Here is a 22,331-nt window from a genome sequence, read left to right as displayed (position 1 = left end):
CTTCAGCCGCTGCTGGTGGTACAACCAGGGCAGATGGGGACTTATTTGGGCTTGGAACAGATTTGCAGATTTGGAACAACCTGCAACTGAATTACGCCAGAGGTTGTTTTAGCCTCCACCTACCAGGCATCAGGGAAGCATGAAAGTACCTTTGTTTCCCACATTCAGTTTCTAATTGGGAAGAGCAATGTCTGTGTTTTCCAGTAGTAAGATTTCTGACTGTCGGACTCTCTGGATTTTTCTGAGAGTTGGTTACATTGCTGGCATTTTTTTTTCTTCTTGATGCTTCATGCATCATGGTGTGGAGATTGTTTATGAAGAATTTATCCAAAGAAGTTTCATTTCTTGCGAAGTATCTTTAACCACACCTCCATCATGTTGCTGTTACCCAGACTACTTGGCACAAGTGGTGTAAAATTCTGGTTTCAGGCTTTAGGAAAATTTGGAGTTGGGGCTGGTGTCTCATCTTGTCTCCACTGAGACTTAAATAAGAATCTGTTTCAAAAGTATGTCTCTGTAAAAACATCCCTGTAGTGTGCTGTCTCTGAATTGTTTGATATTGCCCGAGAAATTTCTTAAGAAGCAGTTACAGAATAACTTGGTAGTGGTAGACATTTCTCTTGAGCTGGAGCCGTAGGTGTTTGGCTGTTGTCCTGAAGCATGAAGGTTTTTAATCTAAACCCCTTCGGTCACAGGCACATTCCTAGGGCCTGTCACCCATCGCAAATTTCCTGTTTTTGTCTGTTTGCTAAAAAGACTACATGCAATCACACTTTTTTTTTTTTTTTTTTAACGTGGATTAAACCTTCCTAAAAGGGCAGAGTGGCGGCGAAGCTGTGTCTCAGCCTTTGGGACGGGGCCCGAGGAAGGCGAGTTGCCGTGCCCCGCGCCCCCCGCGCGGCTGGCTCCAGGGTCCGGGCGCCTCGGCTGCGGGCGGCGCGGGCCGCTGTCCGGCAGCTCGCGCCGGGGCGGAGGGGCCGCGCGCGGCAGGTGCGCGCCGGGGCAGCTCGCGAGCACCGGCCGCTTTCGGAGCGGTTCGGGAGCGGCCGTGCGCCCCGCTGCCCGCGGGCCTGGCGGTTGGGCCTCCTTCGCCCCTGCGGGGGGCAGGCGGGGCGCCGCCCTCCCCGGCTCTCGGCTGCGCTCGGGGCCGAGGCCCGACAGGTAGGTGGGCGGCGGCCGCCCGGGCTGTCGCTGTGGGCCAGGCGGGGGGACGGGACTGACCGTCGGCAGCGGCGCCGACTCCCCCGCGCTCGGGGGCGAAGGGCTGCCCGCGCCGCGGGGCGGGAAGGCGCCCTCCGGGCCCGGCGCGGGGTGGGGGTTGCTGCCGCCGCGGGGCTTTATTTAGGGCCCGCCCGCGCCGTTTCCCCACTAGGCCCCCCGGGGAGGCGAGGGGAGGGGCCGGCCCAGGCGCCTCTCCCGCCCCGCGCAGCCCCGGGCGCGTGGGCAGAGGCGGCAGCGGCGCGAGGGCTGTGCGGAGGGGCTGCGCGGTGCGGTGCGGTGCGGCGCGCCCAGCGACCCTCGCCGCCTCCCGCCGGGCCGGAGATGCTCCCGCCCGCGGCGGCCGCTTTCGCCGACGATGTGCTGCGCGTCTTCGGGGCCAACCGCAGCCTGTCGGCCGGGCAGCTCTCGGCGCTGCTGCGCCAGCTGGGCGCCGCGCCGCCGCTGCCCCACCCGCACCACAACCAGGTACGGCGGCGGCGGCGGCCCGGGCGGGGGGCGGCGGGCGCCGGGTTTGCCCGCTCGGCTCCGCGGCGGCCGTGAGGGCCGGGCTGGAAGCGCGCGCCCGAGCCGGGCGGGCAGCTCCCGTGTTGTTTAAATCCCGCTGCCGTCGTCGAAGCGGGGAGGGAAGGAGGGAGCAAAGGTCCGCGCCGGGGCTGGGTCCGGGCTTCGGGCAAAGGTGCGAGCCCGGTGGGACCAGGCTGCGGCAGGGAAGGCAAGAATCGCCATCCGTCGGTGAGCGGCTGTGCTTGGAGCACGGCGCTGCCTGTGGGCTCAGCTCCTGGTGAATAGCATCTGGCCGACGCCAAAAAGTGTATGGGAATCTGCTAGCTTTTCTCCACGAGAGTTACAAGCAAAAATTCGGGACTTCTAACAAACTAAAATTGTCGTGTGATAGCCAGCACTTGATTATAGAAAGCTCTACTTGCGTGAAGAAACTTTTCTAGAAACTTTCACATCTTTTCTCCAAGTTGAGCATGAACCGTATGCTCATAAATGCTTATGCTACAAGCTGTATGAAATGTTGTTTAATTTACTGGCTAAATGTTTTTGGAATAGCTATCACTTTTCAGGAAAATACTCTGTTTAGTGACTCAAAAAATACAGGCCTCATTACTACTTCTAAAGCCTACAATAATTTAATATTTTCTGGTATCTTAGAATAGCGTGAAGTCATAAAGGGGAATCTTGAGGCTGGTGGAGTCAGTCGTGAAGATGAAAGGAAAACAAGGATGACTTTGCTCTAATTTGATTTAACTCCTTAACGTACAGCAGAGGTATGCCTCTAGAGACCTTGAGAGAATTTTCTTACATTTGGAACAGTGGTGTTTTGTTTTGTTTTTTTTTTTCTTCTTCTGAAACTTGTATGCAAACTTGCAATGTAGAAAAACCCTGGAAAGTCTGCAGCCTCCGTTTGTCTTAGAGTGCAATTCTGATGTCTTTATCCTGAGCAGAGGTTTAACTTGGAGTTAATGCCACTAAGGTTAACATAGTATTCAGTGTAAGCATGTCAATATTTGCCAAAGTAACTGCTTCTATTTCACATTTCACAAATTGAACACTGTTATACTGTTAAAACACACATAGTGTGGTGGTGTTTTTTTTTTTTTTTTTTTTAAGATTATAAACATTCCTAGCCACACGCACTAAATACAGGTTTACAGTGTTGAATATGGTTATGAAAAGAGGCTTTCTTTAAATGGGTGTGGAAATGACTAGAATCCTCAGTCCTTTGGGTTTTAGCTCTGCAAAAACACGTAGCCCTCGTACACAGGCTTTGGCATGGGCTACAGGGAAAAAAATTCGTGATGCCTCTTCTTATTGCTGTAGATGCATATTCCTGGTAAGTCATTTGATGTTTAACTGAAATGATTAAATGTTTTTACAGGCCTGTTTTAGTTGTGTCCTTTTTGAAAAATATCTAAGGTACCATAGTGAAATGTGTATTCTTTTATGCTGAGAAGTTGAATTCCTTCTTAAAATTGCACTTATGGCTGCTCAGCTAGTACTGTTTAGGCACTCGGTAGCTGCTCCTGGATCTTGATCCCTCATGTATGGTATACCAATGATTTTGGGCAAATGTTGCCCACAAATGCGTACTCGTATCAAATACCTCAGGCGTTTGCCTACAGTATGTGTCATTACTTGAAGACACTGTGACTCTTTGTCCGTGTAAGCTGATAGTTTAGAGCATCTACTGATTATGATAGAAGACATGGAACCTGAAGAAGCTAAAGTGGCCTAATCTAAGCGAGTGTTGTAAGGCACTGGAGGCCTAAGCTCTACGAGTACTCTAGGAAGGAAAATAAATATCTCTGGAGAGTGACTGAGGCCCTGCTCAGGTAGGCTGAATCATCTACTAAGGCTGCATAAATATCTGACTGTAGGAGGAGACAAGGGTTATCTTAGACTTTCAGTTCCTAACTCCACTGTCCAGAGCAAATGGGATGACTCCAGACCTTTTTCCAACCAAGATAATACACTCCTGCTCTATCAAAAGAGTCTGTCGTATAAGCTCAGAGTCATTTTTAGCAGAGAGCTGATCTGTCAGGGACAGGTGCTATAGCACTTAAAAATGGACAGAAAGGAACAATCTCTCTTAGTATTATCCTGCTATTGGTGTTTAGTTTTAGTGTTTTGCTCACATAATGATTTCAGTAACACTGTTAATCTCACAAGAGAGGACCCACTGGAAGCTGATCCATTTTCTTAAAAAAATTGGAAGAGTTTGGATGTGTAAGCCAGAAGAAGAGGGGTGCTTGATTTCTGTTTTGCTTTGATACCAGATTGACTTGAAAAGATAAGACAGAAGAAAAAGTGCTTTAATTTGTGGATGATGGTGTTTGAACATATACTTGTGTGAAATTTTGTAAGCAATTATGATAACTTAAGTCACGTGATGTCCATGAAGACCCTCGTTTGTTTCCTGAGATGTGCAAAATGAATTATGAAATATTTTGTGCAGTTTGGGAAATTTTGATTTAACTGTCTCTGTTTTCTGCTGCTTTTGCTCTCTTTTCCTTTTATCATGTATCTTTATCATGTATTTTATCATATTTTCTTTTATTTTGCATTTGAATTTCTATTGCTCTTTTTTAATTATCATCTTAATATATAAGCTGAGACTTATCACAGTAATAAGTAATAACTGAGTGGACTCAAATACTGTTCAGTGCTGGTTTTTCACATTTTGCCGTGAAATTTCTACGTATTTTATTCCTGCTAAGAGGAATAAAAATAACAATTTCCATCAAATAGATGGTGGCATGTTTACTCACTGTATGTTTTACATTATTAACAACATGTAAAACCACAAAACTGCGCGTGATTTTATTTCATCTCATTGGGTTCATTGTAGTATGATAGCTATACACATGTATGCTGGAGGATAAAATTATATGCTCAAAAGTTTTTGTCAAAGAATACTTGGAAGGTAAGTGGGCATTAGAAATAAAGCTTGTTAATGCCACCTTTATGCTTTGGAGTAATCAATAGATGCTAATATCATACTGTGATTTCTTTCTCTGACTTTTCTAAGAAAACTATCTGCACAGTCCTTTTGTGTTATGATGGAATACTGTCTCTTAATTAAAATCTATCTCTAAAATTAAAATCTTTAACAATATTGCTGGTCAGATATCATTAGAGACTACTTTTTGCCTAGAGATGAGTCAAAACTGTAACTCTGTTCTTTTGGACAGAATAGAACTAGAATAGTATCTGCTTTGATTCTGTTTTTTGTAGCCTTTCACCAGTTCCAACTTCTGCTTCTTAAAAGAAGGGTGAAGGTCTTGACAGAGTGCCAGAGTTACCATCTTGATCCAAAACCGTGCTCAGACATTGCCTGGCCAGTGAGAAGATAAATAAGCTCTTGTGTTCTTTTGTATTCTCATTTCTAGAATATCGCAGTGAATGTCAGTGTTTGTGGGCCGCTTTCAGCTCCCAGCATGAACAGCTGCTTGGACTACATCAGCATGTGTGCGAAATCACTAATGTACACAAATGCACTCAGGCAGCTTCATCTGGTTTGGCTCTTTCTCCTGGAATGCTGCTTATTGAAGGTTTCTATGTGGTCATCTCCCAGTTGTCACCTGTGCTAAGTCACCTCATCAGCATTAGATGCTTTAATTTGTTACTGATAAGTTTTGGAAGATGTACTACTCATTTGTGTCTATTCTGCTGAGTCCAGTCTCAGTCTAAGTTAAAAATACGAGTCAGACAGGTGTGCACTGCTTTGCTACTGTGTGACCTACAGCTCTGTTCAGCTCTTGTGTGGACTAGGCTAGTATTTAATCTGGTAACATCTAGAAACAGCAGTGCCACTAGTGGCAGATTGCTGTAGGATAATATCTTGCTTGGCACTTCACATCTGGAGCACTACAGAGAAGTCAAAGGTGGAACAAAGATAAGAATATGAAAGAAGATCAGAAAGAGAAATGAAACATTAACAAGCCATGAAATGTAGTTGTTTGGTATTTTAGCATATTTTGTTATTTTTCCTGTCAGAAGTATCTTTGCATTACTGTTGTCTGAACAATTATTTCATCATTTCCTTAAAAGAATGTGGTGAGATGAAATGTGCTTTTAATTTATAAAGATATAATATACGAGTGTAAAGAGATCCTAGATAGTTGAGTATCACTTTATTTCATTTACCGTCTTAAAAATTCCATACTAATCAATCATTTTTGGCAGTAGCTCACCAGAAGGAAAGTGAACCATGTTACTCATAATCAGATGTTTGTTTGTTGTGTGTGTGTGTGTGTGTGTGCTTATTTATTTTTTAATTTGAACACTGTGTCATTGTGTAAATTATAATGATTGAAGTCCCCCCCCAGTCATTTTTTTTATGACTTTTTCACAGTTCAGGGACATGATCAGTTATGTCATATCTTCTTTGCACATGTGCGTTAGCTGCTGGGGGGACAGTCACGTTACAGCCAGTCCCCTCACCTGAGCACTGTGACAAGGCTAACCGAATAGCAGGAGACAGACATGATGACAGACTTGTTGACCCAGGAGGTCCTTCTCGGTCCCCTGTTCCATGAGGCTAAATTGCCTTTCTGCTGAGATCAGTTGTCCATCTTGCAAAATAAACAGCTTATGTTTTTACAGCAGTGTGGTTGTCATAACGTATTTATCCTTCAAAGATAAATGTGGAGTTTTGCAGGGTGCAACATGGGTTGCTGCGATCCAAGGTTTCCTGTAGATTTAATCTTTTAATTAATCATTTAATTGTGCAAATGAACTCATGCAAGCTTGTTTTAGCTCATGGACGCATGTAGGAGTTGCTGAGAGGATGAAATGACTGTCCCTGATCAAAATAATAATAGTAATTAAATAAAATGCTGTTTCTTATCCTCATGTAAAAAAGCTCTTGTTCAATGGTATTTCTTGCTTATTTGTATGTAGCCAAAGTTACAACCCTCAAGTTTACTTAATACATACTGTGGCTGATTAATGTTTTCTATGCGTAATCTGGTCTCCTATTTACTACGTGGTTGCCTTGCATTTTGAAAAATTTGGCAAAATTTACTAAAATCTGTTTTCCCATTACAAACCCACTAGATTATATAGGGTGTCATAATCGCATCTTTCTGAAATAATATTAATCCTATTTTATTAGTATTTAAAATACTAGTCATCCATTCTATATTTTTCAGAACTAGTGGGTTACAGAACTAGCTTGTTTTTCTCAAGGTTGTTCAATGCAGGCTTCCAGGTTTGTGAGCCAGTGATACAAGAAGCACACTATAGCAGCTATTGCTTTAGACTACAACCGTCATCTCTTTGTTTCATGCTGGAAATATTTGTCACATAATTTGCATTATTTCATACTGCAAAGTTTACAGTAGACTGATTAGATGCAGAACCAATTTAGAAAACTCTGCAGAGTTCATGTATTGGGCTGTCAAAGACTATTTCTCTCTACAGTACTTCCATTGAGATTAAATGGAGCAACATGCTTTAAAATGAAAAACACTTTCTGTTAACAAGCTATGTTTATTTTAAATGTGAGACTGGGACATTAACACTGATATTGAAAGATGAAAGTATACGTACATGGCTTGTAGACTTCAGTTCAGGAATTAAGTGTATATTTGAATCTTCAAGCTCTGTTGGCTTCAACAGAATTTAGGCTTACGTTTAAATTCAAGCATGTTAGAGAAAGGACAAAAAAAATCCTGGGTGTAATTTGGTTGAAGTCACTTGAATTGATCTGAAGGTTCTCTTCCCTCAAATTAAATGAGAATTAGTCACATTCAAATGATGTAAGGTGTTTCGCCTTTTGGACAACATGAGAAAAAGTTAATGGAAATGGAAGCAGTATTGAAGTAAATGGCTTGCGGTTGCTTTGGCTTATCTCTAGAAGGAATTTGATTTATAAATAATCTTCTTGATTTATTAGAGAAGAACTGTGGAATCTGAAGCTAGCAAAACTGAAAAGAGCAGAGAGTGACTGTTTATATTTTGTTAAGGCTTCCAGTGCTCTACTTCTCGAATCATGCTGAGGTTTGCTATCGGGAGTGTTATGTGCTAGCTTAACATCTCATATAGAGAGAAGACACCTGACTTAAATTTTGTATGTGTATATACTTGAGAATTGGTATGTGGTTGTTTTACAGTCAGCAAGACAAAACATTTTTGTTTTTCCCCCAAAAAAGAGAACAGTTTTCTTATTGATCATTATAGGAAATCATGGATGTGAATAAGCAGGAAGCGTTAGACAAAAGACTTAAGATAGTAGTAGTGTGGAATATTTCATATAAAAATGAGATATATATGTACACGTACACAAGCGTATGCACAGTTTGTCTTTTATCTTTTGGGGTGAAAATAACTAAGAACAGCCACCCCTGCCCCAGCCTGATTTAGACTGCTGAGTACCTTTATTCTTGATCCTAGGTACTATTGTGTCCTGTGCTAAGGGCAAAATGAAGATCCAGAGTAAGAGTTTGTCTCGTTGGAGTATGGCATGGTTTTGCAAAGTAATGTTTGCTGTTCACAATTATTGCTATGAAGTTAATGAAAAGCACTGGATATAGCTAACATTTGGACCATTTTGAAACAGCTAATTTGAGGAGATAAATATGAAGCAGAGGTGTGAAGTAAAGTGATCACTTACATGAATAAACAGTTGCTGAATTACTGATCATTTTCTCACATACTCTGTCACCGAGATTTTAAGCGTCTCTACCCTGTTCTTAAAACTAATTATTTTGTAACAACATGTGATTTTTATTTATTGTGAAGCTATTTTTCCAAATATATAATGAGATTCAACTGGCCTAGTTTGTATATAAGACTTTCAGATGTCAGCTTAAAACACATTTGATTGGTTTGTGGACTTATCTTAATTGAGATGCTTTGAATTCCTTTCACTTCACATTAAGCGAACACGGTACTGTCAGGCCCAGTATACAAACTGTGTGTATGCATCCTTGAAGTTACTGAGTTATTTAAAATATGAGTTAACTTACTTTAAAATATGATTTTTTTTTTCTTTTTTTGCATTAGTGCATTAAGCTGACAAAATACATTTTTTTTCCAGTGCTTGACTGGTGAGGAAATCTTTTCTCTGCATGGGCTACCGAACAACAGTCAAGTATCAATTTCAAGTTTCTCCACAATATGTCCTGCTATTTTGCAGCAGCTCATTTTTCACCCATGTGATCATCAGGAAGACTTTGTGGACACATCTAAACCACAGTCTTTACAAGGTTAGTTAATATCATTTCATTAATAATGGGACTAGAATGGGGTTTCCTCGGGTGAATTGTGAGCATTTATCTATAGATAATAGGAATGTCTTTTGTTGAGGAGAGTATAATTGTAAAGTGGGAGCATAAAATTATTGTGACTTTTCAGATGAATGGACTATCTAATCATATATCCTGTCTCTTGACAATGATCTATTCAAAATACTTTAGAGAAATGCAAAAGAACCCTCCAGTGGTGTGTTATGGAATAACTTGTCCATAGAAGGGAGAGTCTTTCTGACCTGTTTTACTGGATAATGGTTTGTGCCCTGAGGCATAAAGTCTCACTAATAGCTGGTTAATAGAACAAAGGATGGAAGTAGGTAAGGGAAGTCTGTGCAAGTGGTTTGCAGAGGAAAATCAGCCTTAGCAGGATGTGCTTGCATCTGAGCATCTCAAGCTAAAATTACCAGAAGACTACATTAGAGTGGAATTATTTGCAGATGGGATTCAGGGAAACAAGGGAGCCAGTGGACTGTTTTACTGAGGAAAATACTCAAATTTCTTCCAAACTCCCACTCTTGCCTTCATGTCATCTTCATGCTCTCCCATCTGCATGGAACACTTTCCTAGGGCTAAGCAGCCTCTTTAATTTCATTTAAACTTCTTTCCTGCTATTTTTCTCATTATTATTTCTGTGTTTGCTGTGCACAGAAATGTACATTTCACTAAAAATATAGGGTGGGGAAGAAACAGCTGGTTAATGAAATCACTTACTGCAAATGTGCAGTAGCCTACTTAACTCGACTTTCTATTTCAAATTAATTCATGGTTCCCAGGGACTCAACTGAAATAAATATAAAAGTTGGGGTGTCAGATGAGCTGAGGTCTGCAATTTTACATTTCTCAATAGAAATTACATTACCTAAATAGATCTGAAACAATGGCCTATAGTATTGGAAGGATCAAGGGCCTAGATGTTTAACTGCTTTAGCAAGTAATTACTGGATCTTATTCTTACCTTTCATCTTCTCTTTCTTGTCCTTTTGTGACTGCAGATGATTTTCACTGATGAATCAGACCATTTAAGCATACAAGTTAGAGAAAAATTCCACGTTCTTATTGATGGCTATGAGAAGCTAATGGGTAGTAAAAGTTACCATAATAGTAATGAAGCAGAATGTGTAGTGTTAAGCAGGAAGTAGTAGTAATTCATGCCGTTCATGTACACTTTTGAACCAAGTTCCTGTACACCGCTGATGGAAGTCTTCAGTGCCTGTATTGCCATTGACTGTGTAGGTTTTAGAAAGAGAAAATGGTTTTCCCAGTCACTGTCATTCATCTGCTCAGACCAAAGGCAGCTGTGTAATGAAATGAGTTTCAGTTTTGCATTAGATCAGATAATTAGTGCGCTGGACCTAATAGGCAGACATGGAAGTGTTAATATATTGGAATTCAGTTAGTTTTATATCACTCTAGTATTATATAACCTATGTAATCTAGCATATAATAACACACCTAATATTACTAATTACACACGATTCTCATTGCGCATGACATCTCTTAATCTCACGCTTTTTTTAAGGTGCTTAATTAGAGTTAAAGTACTCGCATCAGAAAATTTTGACTGTCGTCTGTAGATATTGTCTGTGTTTTGTTCAGAAAAGATCTGCCCAGATCTTTATCTGCTCTATTTCTTTTAACTCCAAGCTGGACTTAATACAGGAAACTGAGCAGCAGCCCAACATGCATCTTGGTCTTGGATGCAGATGGAATATTCCGTGCTGTTGTCCTGCAGGTTGAGTCTAAGCCAAAGCCAACTATGAGCTGTATTAAACAATAAAGAAGACTTTATTTGGCTTGTTGTCCAGGTGCAGACTAACATAGCCATATTAGCTTCTGTGTCACTGACTGTGGGTCCTATTCTTGTCACTTTGTTAGCTTGAATAAAAGAATTGGAAGGACCATAGATTGCTTCTTCCTTTTGTATATCTTATTATATAACTGTTACTGTCTGAAAAAGCTATTGCCATTAGATGTAACAACCATAATGCTCTAGAGAAATGTGATATTAATTTTATGAGGCATTTGCCCACCTAATTGGCCTTGTTTGGATCCTGCCTTCCCTTTGTGTGTAAACACATGTGGATTGAGCATATAAATTCAGTTCTGGCCCTTCAGACACTATGGCTTACCCTCATTTAAAAAAGTAATAATTATGAACACAGAATACTGGGCATTTGAAAATTTTATTGGCAGAAGGATTAGAAAGTTGTCTCCGGACCTTTTAGTAAGATTCAGGTAGATCTTAGTTGTCTCTTTCTGCTGTAGGGATTTATTTCTTTTTAATCATAACAGTTGTGGCCCGGATCTCTAAAATCACTATGTACCACTGTTGCTTTCTGTAACTTCAGTGACTTTTACTGTACCAAACTATAAACAATAGCGCATACTCTGTATACCTTACTCTTATCTGCCTTAGTACCCACAAATTCCCAAACCTCTTTTAGAAAAAAGCTCACTTCGCTGAGTTGCTCTAGGACATTATTTGATTTAAAAGTTGGAATGGAAGAAGCACACGATATGCAGAATTAGTTTAGAAATCTGTTTTTAAACCCTTCCTCTGATCCTTTGCACTCTTAATGCCCAAAATTTCTACTGATATCAAAAGAAGTTCTGTATGAATGGGATCCTGTATCAGGCTGGTGGTAGTATTTATTAGCAGAGGTACAACAGGTCTTTTTGTAACTTGTGAAATATTAGTCTTAATAACATTATGATTAATCATAATGTGGTAGTATTTATTAAGATCTATAGATGCTTCATAAAACCTTAGATATGCCTGTAAATAATTACAATTACATTTAGACCATACCTCTGCACAGAAGTGTAGTAGGATCTCTCTCTCTCTCTCTCTCTCTCTCTCTCTCTCTCTCTCTCTCTCTTTTTTTTTTTCTTTTTTTTTTTTTTTTTTTTTTTGTGGTGACTAAGTAGGTTTTTCATGGAAAGTTTGACCCATTGTTGACCTCTTAAGCTATTTAGAACATCCCTCCTATTTTTCTTTTATCCTGCCAGCTCAGAAGCAATGTCCAGTAGCCAGATAAGCAAGGCAGCCTTCTCTCTGCCCCTCCCTTGGTGCACTGCAGGAAATCTGTGAGGCCCTGGTTAGGGTATTTTAAACCATAAGCTTGTGAGACTGTGATATGTCGTAGTACCTAGTTTGAAGGGAGACCCACAGAAAGGTCCACTGATGCAGAGACATCCCTCTACTGATCCTTCCTCACCCCTTCACAAAACAAATCTGTACTTTGGCAGCATTGAGACCAGCTGATTTCAGTTACTGGCCCTGTGATGCAAAATCCTCTCTGCATGTTTCCAGCTGTGCTTATGTGAATTTTGTGCCCAGGGTTTCCTACACACTGAAGGATATCTTCACCTCCAAAATATGAATAGACAAGACATACAGAACAAATCAGTACGATAAGCAGCTACTTGCAATAGAAAAAAATGTGTTGCAGAAACAGAATAAAAGTTAAAAGGCAGCACACAACATGTCTGTTTTCCTTGGTGTTTGTATATGTAATATCTAACCTAGCTGACCTTAGGGACATGCTCACGCCCTTCCTTTTCTTGGTCCTCTGAAAGGTATGGGGTATAGAGCTGCATCAAATAGCCAATAAGGCTTAGTGGTTTCCTTCTGTCCAAGGCAAACAGAAATGTTTTCACACCCTAAATCCCTCTTCGTCTCAGGATTAAGGCCATGAGGAGCCTGCCTCAGGAAGGCCCAGAGCAGTGGTTCCCCTTTTTATGGAACAATGCTGAACAATGATGTTCAGAAGAGAACATTATAATTGCTTTTCTGCTGTCTTATGTTTTGGATTTCTCATGGCTGTGGGCATCTTGGAAGTCTCTTTGGGACCCCTTTTCTAGGGATAGAAAGAATAATGGTCATTGGCCAAAGCTGTCTGTGCCACCAGTCATTGGGGAAGAGACTTGTGTGTCCTAAGCAGAATGCTCTGCTCTGGTACGTGAAGTTAGACTAGCCAACTGGCTGGGCTGAGTGGACTCAGGAAGAGTTTGGTCTGGATGAAGTCTGAGTAAATAAAACCACTTTTAAGAGAGTGGTGCATACATGACATTGTGAAATACAGTGCCTGCTACAGTAACTTTGGTACCATTGATTATCTCATAGTTTTCTAACTTATTTTGCAGCTTACGGTGTTTTTCTTGAAGTACCAGTTCCTGTAACTGTATAATTACGGAATAATGTTTTTTTTCTTTCCAATTATACTTCAGGTCCCTATGAACTCAAAGAAAAGCCCAAGGCCCAAGAGTAGCTTCCTGGAGAATATATAAGAAAAATCTGAGATCTTTTTTTTCTTTAAAAATTTCATTAGCTTTAAATTGGGCTTATTGCAGGATTTGTGGAATGCCTCAGATAGATAATATTTAATTTATTCTTTCTTTCATTGTCTGCTGTTATTTGATCACTTATTTTAATTGTTCATCATTCTTTACCCATTTTGGGTGAGTAAATGGAAATAAAATATCAATACATGAAAATCCCAAGGGGTTTGGGCCATCCAGGTCTGAGCTAGAATTTTAAAAATAAAACCCCATCTGTCTTTCCCCGCAATGTCTGGTAAAACAGGAAGGAGAAAGGCTTTTGCTTTTAAATTTTTTGTGATGAAAGAGGGTGCTACATACAGTGGCTTAGGTTATGTCCCAAGTTGCAAACACACGTCCTTTAGTACATTAAGATATCTACCATAGCATTAAGCATATACAGTGATAATAGTTGTATGCTTTATAATACGTATTTCAAGTTAAGTGTCCCAGTAAGTTTTTTTTTATTGTGAACAAAGAGTACCAGCCTGAATGTCGGATGATTCATTAGTAAAGCATCTCCTGGGGTAATAACTACTCTCAGAATTTGGCAATAACCTCTTCTTTTTATATTTGCTTTTAAGTTCTATTCTCCTTACCATTTTAATCTAAAATAGTACACATACACTTGTGAATTTATCCTATTTGTCTTTTGTTGTAAAAAGTAGTTAGTACTAGCTTTTTTTATCACAATTTTTGAAATTTGTTCTTATTTCCTGTGTCTGCTGAAATATTTAGTGTACTTTCCCAAATTACTTCACATGTGGTAAGTGGGTTTTATATTTTGTTAACTTGGTTTAAAATGTGCATTGTGCACAAAATAATGGGTAGGAGTTGACTGCATGCTAAGTAGAAAGAGATTCTTGCTTTTGTAGTAATCCCTAATTGTGCAAACCACCATTTGTGGCTCATGGTGGCACTGGAATTCCGTTTGATTGTCATAGACCTGATTTCACAAAAATATTTACAACCTTAATTGACATTTATTTTAATAAGTGGGAAATAAATGTACAGGAAATGAAGCTCCTGTATAGTTTAGTGAATCTAGCCATATGTAGTCATATGTGATATATTCTCTCTCTCTCTCTCTCTCTCTCTCTCTCTCTCTCTCTCTCAAAAGGCAAGTGAACATTTTAATTGGCATTGACTAATCTTTGGCAAATGTTTTAAATGCTTTCTGTTTTTGGCATCCTGTAAAATCCTTTACCTATGCAATCTGTGACACTGTGCAAACAAAGTGTATTCATCCTGGCTGAAGGTCAGGAATTTGGTCTGGTGTGTTTGCTGCATTATGATGCAGGAAAATTGGGCTATAGACCATGATATGATCTGTTTGTATCTATTTCTGTTATGCAGAGAGGAATTTCTAGTATCTTCTCTATATGCATATTGTAAAGCTTATAATGAGGCCATTTTATTGATGCAGCTTTCTGGATTACACCAAACTCTTCTCATGTCCCCAACATCATGTTGGCTTTGATTACTTGTGGATGATTTTATAGACAGACCCACTGTTTATGTAGGTAATTCTGTGGTCCTGTGGCATCGCTTTAGGTACTGTTGTAGATCTCTTCAGTGCAACCTTTCAGGCTTTTCTGTGTACTCACAAGGGCTTGAGATGTTACTGGGGGGAAAAGAGTTGGCATGCACAGAGGCAAAACTTTCTGATGGTTATGAATAAAAAAAAAAAAACCCTCATATACTATAATTCTTACTCCAGAATACTCATGGCATGGTTTTGTACAAGTCGTGGTGTGTGAACTCTGAATATCTGAGGCTATCCTTATAATGCAAGGAGCTAAGGTGTGGGCAACCCTGATGCATTTGCCAATTCTTAGAAAAGATTTTCCTTGTTTTGTTCCTAAATTATGCATCTTTTTGAACCTAGCACCTCTTTCTTATGTGCTTTCATCTCTCTATCATATGCGCCTGTAATATCAGCTCTCTGCCATCTCACCACCTGTTAGATAAGCAGTGATAGGCAGTGTTTGCAGCAAGCAGAAGTACTTCAACAATTGGAGGAGGAAGGGAGTTAGGAACGGAAATCACCTCATGATGATTTGTAGGAGTCGTCGTTATCAGGAAGAATTGTTGGGTGTAGTACAGCCAAGACAGCAGGCTTTCTGTATTGGAGTTCCATAGTGGTAAATGATAGATCTAAACCTGGAACTAGTAAGAATTTGCATCTTGAATCTATGCTATAGGTACATTGACTGTTGGTCTAAGCCTTGGTTTAAACTCTTCACTGACTTTAGAAAGAGCTGATTTATACTAGCAGCTTTTAGGGTTTCCCAGTTATATACTAGCACAGTTTCAGTTTTCAGCATGGTAGTCCCAGACAACATTTCTAGCATTTCATTTTCCTTCTGTCAGTGGATATTTATCTTAAATATCTGTGTATTTTAAGATTTTTCTGTTTGTAAAGTCTAATTTCAGGTGGGGAATCATTCTTTTTTTCCCACAGTTCCATGAACTGTTAGAAAAATCACAAGCAGCCCGAAGTGGAGATTTTACTAAAATGTTTGTTTCTGCTTGTTCATCCACAGTTTGGGGATTTGGGTTCCTGGCCGTGACTCTGATTAACTTGGCATCGCTTCTGGGATTGATTTTAACTCCCCTCTTAAAGAAGTCATATTTCCCCAAGATTTTAACCTACTTTGTGGGCTTGGCCATTGGTACTCTCTTTTCTAATGCCATTTTCCAGCTTATTCCAGAGGTAAGCAAGGGGAATCATTTATTTTCCATACTAGTTTCTAAAGTGTGTTAATTTTAGAGGCATGCTGCGGTGGGGTTCTCAGTGTGGTTGTAATCACCAAAGAGTTGTGGTTAGCCTTCAGTGCAGCTAGCCACCCTCGCTTTCCTTCTAATTGATGAGCAGAGCTGTCAAGAACCATATGTAGTTGTAACATAGGAAAGAATGAGGGTTATTCTGCCTCTAGACAAGGAGAGAAATGCATTCATATGGTAAGATTGTAGTGGACTTTAGTGGGCTATAGGTTAGACCTCCTTGTTTTGCAATTAATTGGTAGGTTCTGCATGTAAAATTCTACTGTATTAAAACATGGTTGACATTGAATCCAAATTAAAAAAATCTAAGAGGGTCAGAATCTTTGATAATTTCAGGCTCATTGAAATTCATGGGTGGTAGAGAGACAGTCTGTATTTTGGAGGAGTGGGGGGTTGTTTGCTTGTTTTTTGGAAAGGTACTAAGATTACTGACTAACCTCCATTGCTTTTATCTTCACTGGTAGGCGTTTGGGTTTGACCCCAAAGTAGATAACTACATTGAGAAAGCGGTTGCAGTGTTTGGTGGATTCTATATTCTCTTCTTTGTGGAAAGAATTCTTAAAGTGATATTGAAGATCTATAATCAGGTAACAAAGGGTGTTACGAACTATATGAGTCTCACCTTAAAGTAGCTATTATATTTTCTGAAATATTGCTAGCTTAATAAAATGTAGAGATTTTTCTTTTTCATTTTGTCTGAGGATTTCAGCCTTTCAGAAGTGTTCCAAAGTATCAGAATGATGAGGTGAAGCAATTTCACATTTTTCAGGCAGTCAAAAGCAGAGCTGGGAATAGAATCCGGATGATGTGAGTGCAGTCTCCTGTTGCTGGCCTATGATCTAGCTGCTCTCAAGGGCCAAGTCTTCATCCTACTAGCTAAACACGTCAGGAAAAAGCGGAAATGCGTAAGAGCTGGAGAGAATGGAGTTCTGCCTGTGGAGCTCCCCCTTAGGCAGGAGAAATCAGTATGACATCTATATCTTCTTATTCAATCTGTAAAGTGTAATTGGGCTGTGCTGGCAATGCTTAAATCTCACATTTACCTCTGTTTCCCCCACGCTCTGGTACTCAGACCTGCTTTAGTGACACTGCAGTTGTCCATATTGCATCAGGCTTGGCTTTCTAACTGTGTGTCACAGTACTTGTTTTAAGTGCGCTCCCATGAGTGAGACTGATTTGTCTCAGAGAAAGACTTCAGACTTTGTTTCTGGTCCTCTCTACTCATGTCTTGCCAAGAAAACTGTCCTCTGTTCCTCCCCTTCCTCACTTAGGATCCCCTATCCCAAGCATTTGCTGATATTGAAGATTATGAAGATCAGTTTTCCCTTGTTTGTAATAACTATACCAAAAAGAAAAGAAAAAAAAGAATTTGTTTCCATTTATTTTTTTGGGACAGATGAGAGAGAGGCAAATAAGCTCCATTTGACAATCATATTACATTATGAATAACTAGCAAATGCTGTTTGGATCACTCATGGTCGGACATTCAGGTGTAAGAATGAAGAATCCGCCCATATATTCTGATTAACTAAGAGATAAGTTATGAAAAGTTAGGGGTAAGTTAGGGAGTTAGATAAGTTTGGATTTCAGTCTCTGTAGACTGCTTATTTAAACATTTACAAAGTGTGGAAAGCATGGCAGTATGACTACTATGCTAACTGCTTTTTTGGTCTGTATTTTCTTATGCTTGTTATTGCTTTTGTTTAGTTAGCTGCCTATTTATCTATTTTTCACTTAGACTGGCCACAGTGACTTTGAAAATGGTGAACAGAATCATCCGCAGGATAAGACTAGTCCACCCAAACCACCGGCATCCAGCAATGGGGTGATGTGTTACGCAAATTCAGCTGTCATAGAGAGCAATGGAAATCTTGGTTTTGACAGCATTAGTGTGGTCTCAGCGCAGGTATGAAAATTGTGTCTGTTTCTTCTTATTTATTTCATTCTGGCTAATTACATAAGTATGTCCAAGGGGAGACTTAATGTCAACTTCTATTACTTTGGTCAGGTTTTTGTAAACTTTTAGCTTGTAATTTACTTGAGCCTTAGGAAAAAAAGGGGGTTTGTGGCAAGAGCTGAACGATGCATTCAGTTGGTAGCCACCAAAAAGAGCTACTGTATATCAATGTCAGGATGGGTAGGACATAGGTAGATATCTAATCAGTTAATTAGTTAATTGTGATTTGATATTTTTGTTTTGCTTGAAGAGTGATAGCACATTCTAGATGTTGCATGATTAATACTGTGTTCCTGTCAACATGAAACCGTAAGTCTGAGAACCTGGTTCTTCTGAAACAAGAATTAATGATGGAAACCGATACAGTATCTGTTGTACATTGTGAGTACTGCTTGTGCTAGTCCGGTATAATTGGATACTTTGGGAATCATGGAGGTGATACGCTGAGACAGCAACTGTTCCTCTTGGTTTTAAGTGTTCTTCTCTTCTGAATTTATTCTCTGTATTTGTTTGTTTTCATACTACATATATAACATCCTTCTGTCTGAAAAGAAAATGGAAGCAGGAGGAGACAGCTGACATGCTTCTCAACTCTCTTCTCCCTGTACAGAGAAGAACAGTACTGTCTCTTATTTAAAAAAAGAGAATCACATAGAAGACTATCTGATGGCAAAGGCAGACTTTTCAAAGTAGAGCTTTCTGTTCTACCACCCATGCTTTTTACTCGGTAGATTGTTTGGGGGGGTTCAGTGAGAAGCAGGGGAGGAAGCAGGAGGAAGGCCCCAAGAACAACTGGGAGAGAATCTGTCAGTTCTGCATTGACCATTGTGGGCTCACAAAGCATTTGATACACACAGTTTAAAGTACCAGAATTTTATTTTCTGAAGTGTCGTGGAGCATGGCAGATACTGTGGGATACTGGGCGTTTTAAAGACATGTTTAGTAATTAAAATTGTATGAGCAGTAAAAGGGAAATAATATTTTGAGAGTTCCTAAAATGTTGAGGTCAGTTCTGATCAACAGTAGTAATGCTGGTATCACAGTGGCAGCTTGTGACTAGGATGAGCTATGGTGTGAGCTTAATAAAAACTTAGGAAACTTTCTGGTTCCCAGCTGTATGAAACAGAGTTTCATGGCAGAACTTTTGTTGGTACTCCTACCTTGCTGTTCTCTATAAGCGTGCTGGTGGAGTTGCATGTGACCCTATTGATTCTTAATGTTTTCTTAACTATAGGGAGCTGTGAGCATCCTGTTACATGCATACTTTTTCTTAGGATGGGCTTCTTAGGATTAGCTTCTTTAGCTTTAACAACACAATTGATGTTAGAAATGGCAGCTATTTTTTTTGTTTGAATTTGCTAGCAAATAGTGCGGCTTAAAAGTGGCTATCTTAAAAATACAAAATAGCTTTTCTACCTGCTCCCTGAACTAGAATGTTCCCTTTTACGATCCCAGCTTTGCAATATAAGGAAATCTCTGCACAGAATGCTGACCTTAGTTAGGTTCTTCAAAACAAATGGAAAGCAAGTCTCCTCGCCTGAAGGAAGTTACTTCTGTATCTGAGGTATAGGTTGGTCTAATTTTGGGCAAAATTGCCTTGTCACATTGAAAACATCTTAAGTGTTAAAAATGCATATTTTATGAACCTTAAAAAAGTATGATGTACTGAAAATATAGGAAAATATTTTTTTAAAGACTAATTTTGTGGTGGGTAAAATATATTAGTATTGTCCTTATAGAGTTACAGCAGAGCTCAGCATAAAGCCTCAAATGCACCATCAAGTGGCCATGGTTTAATGAAAGTCAGCCAAGGCATGGTAACTGCTGATGGGAGTGTTTTCTGAAATCAGTTTAATATATTTGGTATAGGCTACAAGCAAGTCTTTTAAAATAAATGTAACTTTTTGCTTTTGCAGTGGGCCATTACCATGGCTGAGCTAGCATGTAACAGTAAGACTGTCTTTAAGCCTTGGGTTCCTCAAAACTAGCCTACTGTAATGAAAGATCACAAGAAAACTGTGTTCCATATTGTTCTTCTGCCTATAGTACCACCAAAATTCAAAAATGTCCTGGAGAGTAAGTGTATTTTGTAGATTTAAAACAAAACAAAAAACCCACACTCCACTGTGTGCGGAGACAGTCATCTCCAGTGACTTAGGTATTGTTTTTCTGAAAAGAAGTAGTTTTACTTGGACCTGTTGCATTACCTTTCTGTAGCCATCTGCTATGAAGCTAAGCCTTACAAGTAACATGCATAACAAAATCATACCATAAGCATTATAATCATTAAATGTAGCTATATAGTATTTATTTCTAGCGACTGCTTGCAGTGTTCGTGATCAGAAATTATTGCAGATCACCGCAAGTTCATTTGCAGAGTACTTTTCCATTTCCTTTCACACACAGTCTTGTCTTTTTGTCAATGTCTTGGCTTTAAGAGCTTAAAATTTCATGGAAGGTTCTCCTCTGCTGCTTATTGTTCTTTTGAAGATTCTTGCCTTCCGTTCTGTATTTCTTTCCATTTCTCCAAAGCCAGGAAGAGAATGCGTTCATCTTCAAATCTCCTGAAAGTAACAGGGTCAAGTTCACTCCAGAGCCAAGGCTGACTGCAGGGAAGATGGCTGAAGAATAAACCACAGTGGCAGATGGTCTGCTGTTGGTATGGGAGGTAGCAGTGAAAAGTCCTCGTTACTTTTCCTCTTCCCGGCGGGTTGAAAAGGGGCCAGTGTAGCTTTCAGAGTCATCAGGGAGCTGGGAAGGGCCAGGATGGCTAGGGGGTGTTGGGGCAGTTAGGAGCTGCTGCAGCACCAGTATGTAGGCAAGTCTGCACAGTTCTCCCTGAGGCTGCCTTGTGGGAAGTGGAAACCTGTGGTGTGCTGGCTGCCGTTGGCTTGGCAGGGGAGAATGTAGAGGACAGGGAAAAGGGGAAAACCAAGGCCCCTTAGCTCCCTGCCTCACAGAAAATCTCTAGATCCAGCTGATGGGTTTAGCGTACCCTGTCAAAGAGCTCCTACAGGACCCCATTTACCAATTACAGCTACTGCATCTCTCCCAGTGCAGAAGCCCTAGAGAACATGTGGGCAGCCTTTCTAGAAGAGGCCAGTAATCGCCCTGCCCATATCCCATTGGAGTGAGCACGATGGTGGATATCTTGTACAAAGCTGGGATGTCTGTTTGAGGTAACCATGGAATTGTGCCCAGAGGGCAGACTGTTGTGCTTCTCATCTCAGTGCCTGGACTTGTATGAACTGTTATGTTCCTGGCCTCAACAGTCTCTTGAAACAGTGACCACTATATCCATTGGGTTGTGCAGAACTGCATTTTCTCCTGTCAGTTTTGAAATTTTATCTTCTTGGTGCCATTCATTCTCTCTTGTATTTTTGCCGCCTCTCTAAATGAACTGGATTTCAGTGTTGTTTTTTTAATTTTTTTTAGTTTTTATTAAAATGTCATGCCTGCAGTCATTTTCAGCATTGTCACCTGGACCTCTCTTACTCTGTCGTTTTAGGGGGGGGAAAAAAAAGCTTTACCAGAATTTAACACAGCATCTCAGACAAGGGAAGACACAACTTTATTTAATAGCCTTATAGTGATAGTATTTATTTATTTATTTTATTCCCAAATGGAGACACCAGGACTAGGCTTCCTCTGAAACAGCTCCCCTATGGAACGAAGGTAACTGGATTGCTGTAGGGAGATGTAGTTTAAGTTTCTCTGCGTTGGCCATGGTGAATCTGTTTGCTGGAGTTTCACCTTCATGTATGCATACAGACCACAGCTGCTAAGTTCAGTGTTTCAAAGGTAGCTTATGCATTAAGCTTTACAGGCATTTGATATTTATGAGGCATCCATTTGGCATAGGCTGACATTACAAATAATAGATTTTTAATGTATCTTTACCATCTAAAGCTTATTAGAGAGGGTTAACGGAGTGCAGCCAGGAGGACTATTCATGTAGACTTTAAAGAGGAAGCTAGGAGTCTGATTGTGCCAAAGTATGGTATTTGTTTTCACCTGTGGGGATCCATCTTTTCTCTTTTAATGCCTGAACGGACTGGTTGTCAGAGTAAATGTAGATGTTTAATTAGTTGCATACTTTTGAATTTCACTTGAAGCAGGAATTGCAACCTTAGCAACCTCTTTTGTGTTGACCTAAAATTCATATCTACCATACATTAAGATTATATGGTTTGAAAACAGTAACCTCAGAGAAAAGTTGTTTCAGAGACAAATGGTTGAAAGCGTCTGTATCCCTAAGCACACCAGGTTAGAGTTGCTTAGTA

The 22,331-nt window shown here is 40.2% G+C and overlaps 1 protein-coding gene across 1 annotated transcript in view; it reads left to right on the top strand.

Annotated features, from left to right (window-relative positions):
* Positions 1-1,425: 1,425 nt before the first annotated feature.
* The window catches only part of SLC39A8 (solute carrier family 39 member 8), a 29,418-nt gene continuing 8,512 nt past the window's right edge, over positions 1,426-22,331 (top strand). Inside the window, exons 1-5 of the mRNA XM_064510530.1 lie at positions 1,426-1,686; positions 8,771-8,939; positions 15,851-16,020; positions 16,556-16,678; positions 17,830-17,997. Of these exons, the coding sequence (XP_064366600.1) occupies positions 1,543-1,686; positions 8,771-8,939; positions 15,851-16,020; positions 16,556-16,678; positions 17,830-17,997 (774 nt within the window). The 5' untranslated portion in view covers positions 1,426-1,542. The remainder of the gene's footprint in view (positions 1,687-8,770; positions 8,940-15,850; positions 16,021-16,555; positions 16,679-17,829; positions 17,998-22,331) is intronic.

This window comes from Dromaius novaehollandiae, chromosome 4, assembly GCF_036370855.1.
Source record: "Dromaius novaehollandiae isolate bDroNov1 chromosome 4, bDroNov1.hap1, whole genome shotgun sequence".
Lineage (NCBI taxonomy): Eukaryota > Metazoa > Chordata > Aves > Casuariiformes > Dromaiidae > Dromaius > Dromaius novaehollandiae.
Note: the sequence above shows the minus strand (reverse complement) of the source record. Positions and strands in the feature narration are given on the sequence as shown.